Source organism: Hipposideros armiger, unplaced genomic scaffold (genome assembly GCF_001890085.2).
Source record: "Hipposideros armiger isolate ML-2016 unplaced genomic scaffold, ASM189008v1 scaffold_109, whole genome shotgun sequence".
Taxonomy (NCBI): Eukaryota; Metazoa; Chordata; class Mammalia; order Chiroptera; family Hipposideridae; genus Hipposideros; species Hipposideros armiger.
Window position 1 is genome coordinate 102,634 of NW_017731459.1, and position 9,358 is coordinate 111,991.

At 46.3% G+C, this 9,358-nt stretch overlaps 1 protein-coding gene across 1 annotated transcript in view; it reads right to left on the minus strand.

Moving 5' to 3' along the window:
• Positions 1-1,753: 1,753 nt before the first annotated feature.
• CTDSPL (CTD small phosphatase like) overlaps positions 1,754-9,358 on the minus strand; it is a 39,469-nt gene continuing 31,864 nt past the window's right edge. The window contains exon 8 of the mRNA XM_019647244.1: positions 1,754-5,417. Coding sequence (XP_019502789.1) covers positions 5,292-5,417 — 126 coding nt within the window. The 3' untranslated portion in view covers positions 1,754-5,291. The remainder of the gene's footprint in view (positions 5,418-9,358) is intronic.

Sequence of the window (9,358 nt, forward strand, 5' to 3'; positions counted from 1 at the left end):
GTCTTTCAGGTAAAACAGTACATGCCATTTCTCCTGAGTCCTGCCCATGGCTCCTTTGACATACCGGGGTGTCAGGCCTGGAACAGTTTGGGGGGCTTTCTTGTCCTCCACAACCGGTCAGAGCAGGGGTTCTGAGCCCTGGTTGCCCCTTTGAGGCCCACGCTTAGAGATCTGGATTTAAAATGGTGTGGGAGACGTGAGGGATCTGATATTCAAGGTCCCTCAGGTGATTCTATTGCGCAGCCGGAGCCGAGAATCACTGAGCTGGTCGGTGCAGCTGTAATGGAGAGCTGGGTGGAAAACTCTGGAGCCCACACACCTTCCTCCTGAGGGTCCAGCGCGTTCTCCTGAGAGATCAGCCTTGTAGCCAGTTGGTAGCTCTGAGCCTTAAGCAGCCTGTTAATCCACAGACAGCCCTGTCACAGGTTCTGCCATGCAATCCTCCAAGGTGACTCCGAGGACTCTGCCGTAGCCCCCAATGCACCCCTTATCCATAAACTCAACATACCCATTTGTCTTCCCAGGCTGGCTTTTCCCCGCCACTCCTCCCCTCTCCTCCCCTCCCCAGGATCTTTCTGGGTCCTGGAATACAGACAGCATGTACTCAAAACGAAAAACGCCAGGAGGTGAAATCTCAGTGTGCACTCGAGTCCCAAATAAGTAGCCTCTTGATGACCTGTTTCCTTCACACCTATTCAGAGGCTCTAGGAACACTCGCTGGGACACCTCAGCTTCAGGGGCAGCCACCATTCTCAATCATTTGTCTGTCTGCTTGTAGGTGAAGGTATGAAGCAGCTGAGACAATGCCAGAGGAGGTGAGAGAAGGCAGAGAGGGCTAGGGAGCAGAGGGACAGAGGGGCACAGCTGTGGGTCCAGAACCAGGGGAGAAAACTGGGGTGACCTCTCTGGCCAGCTAGCTGCTCCATTGTGGAGAGGGCACCTTGGGGCACAGCTCAGGTTAGCTGTGGGGGATTTGGGTCTTGTCTCTGGATAAATATTAGGTTTCCTGGGCTGACACACACACTGTCCTGTCATTTGGGATGAATATGACAGAACCCTCTCTCCCTGTGGCAGACAGAACAGACTCACTGGCCTCAGTTTTCTCATCCACAAAATGGGGAAGTCAATCTGATGAGCTTTTTGACACTGGTGTTCTTTATCATCTGAATTAGGTATCATTATGAAGAGTCCTGAGAATGGTGAGGCTGTGCCCAAGGCTCTGCCAGGAGTCCCTAGCGGAGGGGGGCTTGCTGTCCCCTCACCTTCATGTGCAGAGGGGCTGGGCTGAGGGCAATGTCTGCAGGATGTCCCACTGTGAGAAGACTGTCTTGTATGCCCGTATTCTTTCGAATTCTTGCCATGCTTCCTCTGGGAATCACAGCATCTCAGTCAGTGCACCCAAGGGCTGTGAGTTTAGGCACCAAACAGCACACACCATGCCTGTGGCTCTTATGGGGTAGGGGCTACAGTTCTCTTAGGCTGCATTTGGGAAGGGCGAGGGAGGATGGTGAGCCAGACCGCTTCGGACAAGCCAGAGGCCTATCACTGGGCAAAATGGATTTCTACCTCCCCCTGGGGTCAAGGTCTGTGGCTCCTGGGATCCTGCAGCTCTGCTCCCATCCACCCCTGCTCTCCAGAAGCTAGGGCATCAGGAGACCCAAGGTGCTGGCACGAAGATGTGCAGGGGCAGAGAACAGAGAACAGAGTGAAGAGAGGTGCTGCCGGTAGAGAAGCAGTCCATCCACAAGAGAGCGCAGTTTCACGTGTTTATTTTTGGCAGGAAGGAAATCATTGCAAGCCTCTTGACTGACAATGCTCGCCCCTGTAAACGTGCACATTCCACATGTAGTATTTTCTGAGTAATGCTGGATTGTTTATCACATTCATATGTCCAACAGAAATCCATGACTACTCAGACACCAGCATCTCCACTATTTTGGGGGAAGAGGGGGGTTGTTAGTCTGCAGAGAAGCTCCCTGGAGAATGGAACAGGAACAGACACCATCAAATTACAGTAAAATGGGAACAGAGGCAGCCAGTCGGTTTTGCACAGGTAACTGCAAGCACTTCGAGCCACCCCCTCCTCTCTAAGTCTGGCATGCCCACTGTCCATCACAGCACCTTTAAAAGCAGAGGCACAAACGTCACGAGTGTTTGACCATAGGGCTGTGTGGTTCTGGATTTTATTAGAAAGCCATCTTTAAAATATAGGGTTGTAAAATGTTGCCAGATTATAGATTTACAGATTTCTTTTTTATACCACAAGTTCAAATGCTGCAACCATGACATATCAATGTCATTAGGTCATCCTCGTATCTCCAACGTCATCTCATCAAAATTGCACCATGTCAAAGGAGCTTCCCCACCAACCATCAGCCATGACAGGTGGTGTTCCTTTTTAGTATACAAACACATTGTTTACAAATGGCTAATGGGTGAAACCACAGACCAACATGTAGGGTTCCAGAGCCATGGAAGACAGAGCAGTAACGACCTCAGACGTGTCTGGGCACCTCCACTAGAGGCCCGGCCAGAGATGTCACAGCATCACAGGGGCCGGAGTCCATGACCCAAGGTATCCTGTCCCAGATCTTCATGTAAAAAATATTTGTTTAGAAGACTATATTTTAACCTGGTACAGAAAGGACCATGAGAACTCAGGACGTCAGATTTGTCTTTTGGCTAAAGTGTCAGGGATGTTTTGGTAACATGGGAAGTATATGGCACAGAGAAATAGCTCATAGGTTTCAATTAGGTTTTTAAAGCCCACAATTTAATAAAAGGTAATAATTAAAACAATACCCGTATTTACCTTAAAAATATAAACCCCAAACATTCATTTCATTTCTTGGCCTTATGTTAGAATTCTATTGCTTCATTTACATGTAGATGATTAAAAATATATATATATATAGATATAGATATTTTTATTATGTACATAAAGCAGAATCAAGGGTTAAAATAAAAGTGGAATTTTGGAGTATGGTCAAATAAGGTGCACAGAACCCAGGACCCTCAGAGGGCTGACTGGCCCTCCTGAGAGCTCTGTGTCTGTGGTGGCAGGAACCGGGCCCCATCCTCACAAGCTCTGCACTGGGTCAGCGCATGGCACGCACGGTGTCGGGAACGACTAGGGGAAGTGTCTGGCTCAAGCCTGCCAAGCGTCTTCACTCCATCTGTCACTCTTCCTAGGTTCGAGTCCCCTGAAATGGTCTAGAATTTCAGTCCTTTCAGCCCCCCCTTCCCCACAATGCTGAACTAGACCTTGTGATGCCAACAAGGGGGAGCATGGGTAAGGGTCTAAAGGCTCTCATCAGGACCAAGCTCTCCATGGATTTCGACACGACAGACACTGGACTGAGACATTCAAGACATTTAAGGCAGCGGGTTCATTTAATGACTCGTTTCCCAATTCACGGTTTATGGCATGTAGAGATCTGCCATGTAACTGTTATTATCGTTGGTAATGCCGAGCAAGGGGCTGTTTCTTTTTGAATTGGCATGTGGATTATGGGGTTTGGAACACGCAGAATGCTGGGAGACCGGGTTACCCCTGAATACTTACTTCTTTTCCGAATGCAGGGCAGTCCACAGACCAAAGTGCTGTTGGGAGGACTTGATTGGCAGCTAACGTCATTATTTTGTGAATAGAAGCAAAAAAAGAAATTTTACTTGGACCCTCCATTTCCAGTTTTGTTAGTGCCAGTCGCTCCCATCAGAACTCTGGCAGAGGCCCAACCCACAGAGGACTAAGGCAATGGTGCCAACACAAAAGGGTTCTTTTTCATTATTTTTAAGAGCAATACTTTATACTTGTTGTCAAACAAGGAACATGGCACTGCTTAAAAACATCTCACTGGGAAAGACTGCACAGGGACCCCCGCCTCGGGGAGGAAGCCTTCCTCTCCCGGGCTCAGGACAACGAGTCCCAATCTAGACAGGCTCCCCACCGCTTGGCTCAGAACGAGGCTGTGCTTCAAAAAAGAAGACCAAGAGATGGACTTGGGCCACACTGGCGTGGTGGTTGGTGGAGGTCACGGGTCCTCAGGAGAGAACAGTCAGCTTATCACAGGGTCTGATGTTGACTGCAATTTTAAAATGAGCACCACACTTGCGTGGCGCGCTGGCCCTTTTGTCTTTGTACCCTTCTGTGCTCCCATGGCCAGTGCCAGGGAAGGGGTACAGTTGGTAAGTCTGCCATGGGTGAGGGGGACACCTATGATTCTAACCCCATCCGAGTGTGCAGCTTAGCAGTGAGCAGATTCTGAGCATAGGCACAGTGGCAAAGAACAGTGTAACAGCCGCTGGTCAATTCCATTTGGTGGCAGCGCAGTAGCAGCAAAGAAAATCCCCAAACAGCTCCACGTGTATCCAGCTTTTGGAAAGGAAAGATTTAAAAATCAATAAACTGATTTTTTTTTTGTTTTTAAAAATCCAAGGGTTTGAGTTTCTTGTAATTGCTCTACCCAAAACAACAACAAAACAAAACAAAAAAACACAGAAGTATGGAAGTAGTGTGAAAGAAGAAGTCACATAATGCCACTTTTCAAGGGAAAAATGTGACCTCAAGACCAATTTGTCACCATCAGAAACCATAATGTGAAAGAAGCTATTGTTTCCTAATGGAGCCACACAATTGCAAATACATCCCAAACTGGGTCAGAAATGAATGGAGATGGGCACGGTCACATAAACTCCATCCGGACCCCGACCCTGCGGCATGCCACAGGTTGTCAGAGCAGTCACACCTGCTGGGAGACAGGCTCCTAGGACTCACTCCCATCCCTCGCCACCCCCTCCCCCCAGGTTCTAGAAAATTGTCATATTTATCTTCTTAGAGAATCTGAGACAATAAAAGACTGGAAATACGTTGTGTAGAAAAATTAATTCTCAGCTTAAAATAACATTCAAAAAGGCACTTCATCCTGTAGGAAAGAGATTCTGAGTTGGGTCAGCTGCTCCGAGCTGCGGTAAAAGAGGGCAGGTTGTCTGCTTGGAAGGGAGGACAGTTGAAAGGAAGTCTGATAGATACCAAGCTTTTTTTTTTCTTTTTGGTATGTTTTAAGAAAAGCAAATCCAGTAAAATGCATGTCCCTTTAAGAAATTCATTAAAAGAGTTCATTTTAAAATAGTTGTTTCTGTTCTTAAAAAATGAAACCGGTAGGTATGGCCACATTTGCCCCGCGGCCTGGAGTGCAGAGTCACTGTCAGCTCCCAGGGAGTCGAGGCCGGTGGTCCCCACGGCGGGGGGCTCCAGAGTGCACAGGTGGGAGGCGGGGAGACGGCCGGGGCTACCTATTGCAGAGTCTGTGCAGCATGCTGTACACGTCGTCTTCCCGGCTCAGGCCCTCAAAGAAGGGGATGAGGTCCAGCAGCTCCGTGTCCGTCATGTCATCGAACCAGGACTGCACAGGCACCTGGAAGACAGAGGGCAGAGGGGGCAGCAGAGCTGTATCTGGGGCTCTGGACTGCCCCTAGCCTGGCTGGGTGCCCGTACGTTTAACATTTTCTTTGGTAAGGAGAACAGGTATCCAGCCATGATCACCACCATCATCCTTTTGTCTGATCCCCTGTCCCAACTAAGATCAATGCAAAGGGACCTGGTTCGGGAGATGGCTCAGGAAGGCAAGGTGACGTCCTCGTCTGCGTGCATTTGCCTGTTTTGTTTTCTGGCTGCAGAAAAGGTGGCCAGAGTACAGAGCATGTGAGAACTGGCCTTGTTACTTACCAGTTTCAAAAAGCTCTTTCCATTGCATCAAACCAGTTCCTTGCACCTCAGAGCACATGGAGGCAGAGGTTATCTGCCAACCACCAACACCGGAAAGCCTGTGTATAGGGCACAGCAGGGTCCACTTGGGGTCATTTGCCAGGTTGCGTGGCAAAGATAAGTGGAGCACTTCTTTCCATGCTCAGCAGTGATCAGTTAAAAGTATAAAATTTCAGGACATGCTGAAGCCACAGACCAAGACAGGATTTTTCCTTAGTGTTAGATAGAGGGTGGTGAGGGGTGCTAGTCAGTAGTATCCAGGGAGAAGAGGTTTAAAAAGGAGTTTGAAGAAACCAAAAAAGTTTAAAAGTAATATTTTGACCCTTTGATAAATTTGAAGACTGCGCAGAAACATAACAATTTATTAGGCAATTAAAAAACAAAAAAAAGCAAGGCAAGGAGTACCAAAAACTGACTACTCCCAGGGGGAGGGGCAGAAATGGACACAAGACTTCTCTAAACTTATCACTGTTGATAGTTTTGATGGAATAATGTATTACACGATTGAAATAAAATGAAACCATTAAAAAAAAATCAATAAAAAATGAACCTAAATGTATGTAAAGCTGGTGACATAACCACACAGGAAATTATTTCAAGTAATTTTAAAAGATAGTGTTTTAGCTGTACATTTCTCAAAAAAACCCTAAATGTACTCAATTGTCTTATTATTATTAATATTAACATTAGTACTGCTATTTTGAAATTATACATATACTACAGAATAAATCAAATATACAACGATGTAAATATCTTTTGGAATCAAGAGTTTCAGCATAAGAGGAAGTACAAATACAAATACAACGAAGAAATTAAATAAAAAACCCTGTTATTACATTGAATTCGAAAAACCAGTACAAATTTATGACTTAGTTTTCCTTCTGTAAGTATGTCTATATGAGCTCTGTCCAGTAGAAAGGACTAGAAGTAAAGGACATCCTAGTAACAACGAGGACCCACCCAAACTATGGTCTCTAAATACCATTTCCACTAACGGGAACCAGGCTCCATAGAAAAATGACTGATTCCAGGGCGGAAGCAAGAACTGGGGGAGAAGAGCCTGAAACACCTTGTTGTTCCAGAGAGTGGGCAGCTATCGAAGACTATTGTAAGCTGAAGGGGTGTCCATTGGCCAAAGGTGAAGATTTGAGCATACAAATGAATAATACATAGATTCAATTGGAATAATAATAAAAAAAAATCTATGAGTTCATGATGAAACCTAAAAAAACCGCTGGTTAGTTGTGGAGGTTGTGATGGCACCAACTCGTTACTCTGAAATCGTAGAATTAAAGAAGTAGAACCAAGATTTTACCCTGACACCCCTATTCAAACATTCAAACTGAACCTTAAGGCAATCAAGCAGTTAATGAGGGCAAGTCTGATTAAAAAAGAGGAGTCCAGGGCCGGCCGAGTGGCGCGATGGTTAAGAGCTGGCTTGGGACGCCAGAGGGCCTCGGTTCGGATCCCACATATGAGGGCCAGTGACACTGCCCTCTACAGCTAAGATGCTGAACAACAGCTCAACCTGGAGCTGGGCTGCCATGAGTCGCTGGTCTGCAGCCCCTGTGGCAGTGGGTTGCCATGGGCTACCGTGTGTAGCCAGCAGCCAGCGTGAGCGGCCAGCAGCCGCAGTGAGCGGCCGTCCAGAAACCAGCGACTGATGTGCCTCGCCTGGGAAGAGCGCAATGATGGTGCCAACTTGGGTCGGTGAAGCGATGTCCTCCACAACTAGACTGAAGAACAAAAGGACAGCAACTTGTCTGTTCCCCTTCCCCCAATTCCCCACCGCTGTTCCCATCCCCCAAATTCCCCAATAAAAATCTTAAAAAAAAAAAAAAGAGGAGTCCAGCCAACAAATGCAGAAATAATCATAGAATACAGAAATCACCATTTTGCAATTTTTAGTGGAATAGTGGACGTAGGCAGTGATCATCAACGAATGCTTACGTTTTTAGGTGAAAGGGTGATGGGGAATGTTAAAATGGATACATCAGGCCAACACCATCTGAATTCAAAGATGAATTTAACATCTTTAAAAGTGGGACAAGTGACTTACATGCCTCCTGATGTGATACCACAAAGGTACACAATACCACCTGTGATATATTCTTGAAAAAAAAAAATTGAACCTGATTCTAATCAGATAGTAGCGACCTAACTACTTGTTTAAAGAAAGTATAGGGGCCGGCTGAGTGGCTCAGTTGGTGAAGAGCTTGCTCAAGAGTGCGAGCTCTAAGCAACAGGGTTGCTGGTTCGATTCCCACATGGGCCAGTGAGCTGTGCCCAAGCTGAGCTGCCACTGAGCTGCCAACAGGTGGCAGGATGGCTCAGCTGGTGAGAGCACGTGCTCCTAACAAGACTGCCTGTTCGATGGTGAGCTACACCCACCCGCAACTAAGACTGAACTTGGCACCTTGAGCTGAGCTGCCGCCTGGATGGCTCAGGGGTAGAGCATGCGCTCTTAACAACAAGGCTGCCGGTTCGACTCCCACATGGGATGGTGGCTACGCCCACCCACAACTAATTGAACACAGCAGCATGACTGGACTTGGAGCTGAACTAGCTGCGCCCTCCACAACTAAGACCGAAGGACAACAACTTGGCTGTTCCCCTTTCCCAATTCCCCAATTAAATCTTAAAAAAAAAAAAGGAAAATAAAAGAAGTATAATGGCTAGAAAAACATATTAAACACCACCATGAAGCTGCAACGAGGCAAATCCAGAGTGTAGGAAATTTCTGTGAGACAAATAACCAGAATTTCTTCAACAAACAAAAGGCATGGAAGAAAATGGGAGAGGGGAAGGCAACTGTCAAGCTTAGAAAAGAATTAAGAGACTTTAACCAAAGCAATGCATGGATTTTGTTTGGATTCTGATTCAAACAATCCAGATGTTAAGACAACACTTAGAGATAATAGGGAAAATATGAACACAGGCTGGATATTAGATAATATTAAGAAAATCAGTTTTGTCAGATGTGATAATGGAATTGTGATTATATTAAAAAGCAATCCTTATCTGTTAGAGCCACATTACAACATGCATTATGTTGAATTTGATTAACTCATTAAAATGAACATGTTTAAATATAATACATTTTGGAGGTTTATTAAAATAACGTTACACACTAATTGCATCTACTTTGAACGCATTTGTACATTTTAAGTGAAGCAGCCAAGTTCTGGACTCGAGGGAGGGACCTTGTAGAGGTTTCTTTTGCGTCTGAGAAGCCTGGGCTTGGGAGGAAGGCTCCTCTCCTGGGAAAGCTGCCTGAGCTCAGGGCCTGGTGTGGTGGCTCCTGCTAAGGGGTCAGCAGTCACCAGTGGGCCTGGCTGACCTCTGTTGCCCTGGAAACACAGGGTGGGAGGTGGGAGGAAGCTGTCTTGCTCTGAGACTCGTGCTCCACCCACTGAGTAGACAATGAGAACTGCCATGTTCCAGGGAGTTTTATGTAGGAAATGTTCCCATTATATACTTTTTTTTTTTTTAAAGATTTTTTTTTTATTGGGGAATTGGGGGGATGGGAACAGTGCTGGGGAATTGGGGAAAGGGGAACAGACAAGTTGCTGTCGTTTTGTTCTTCAATCT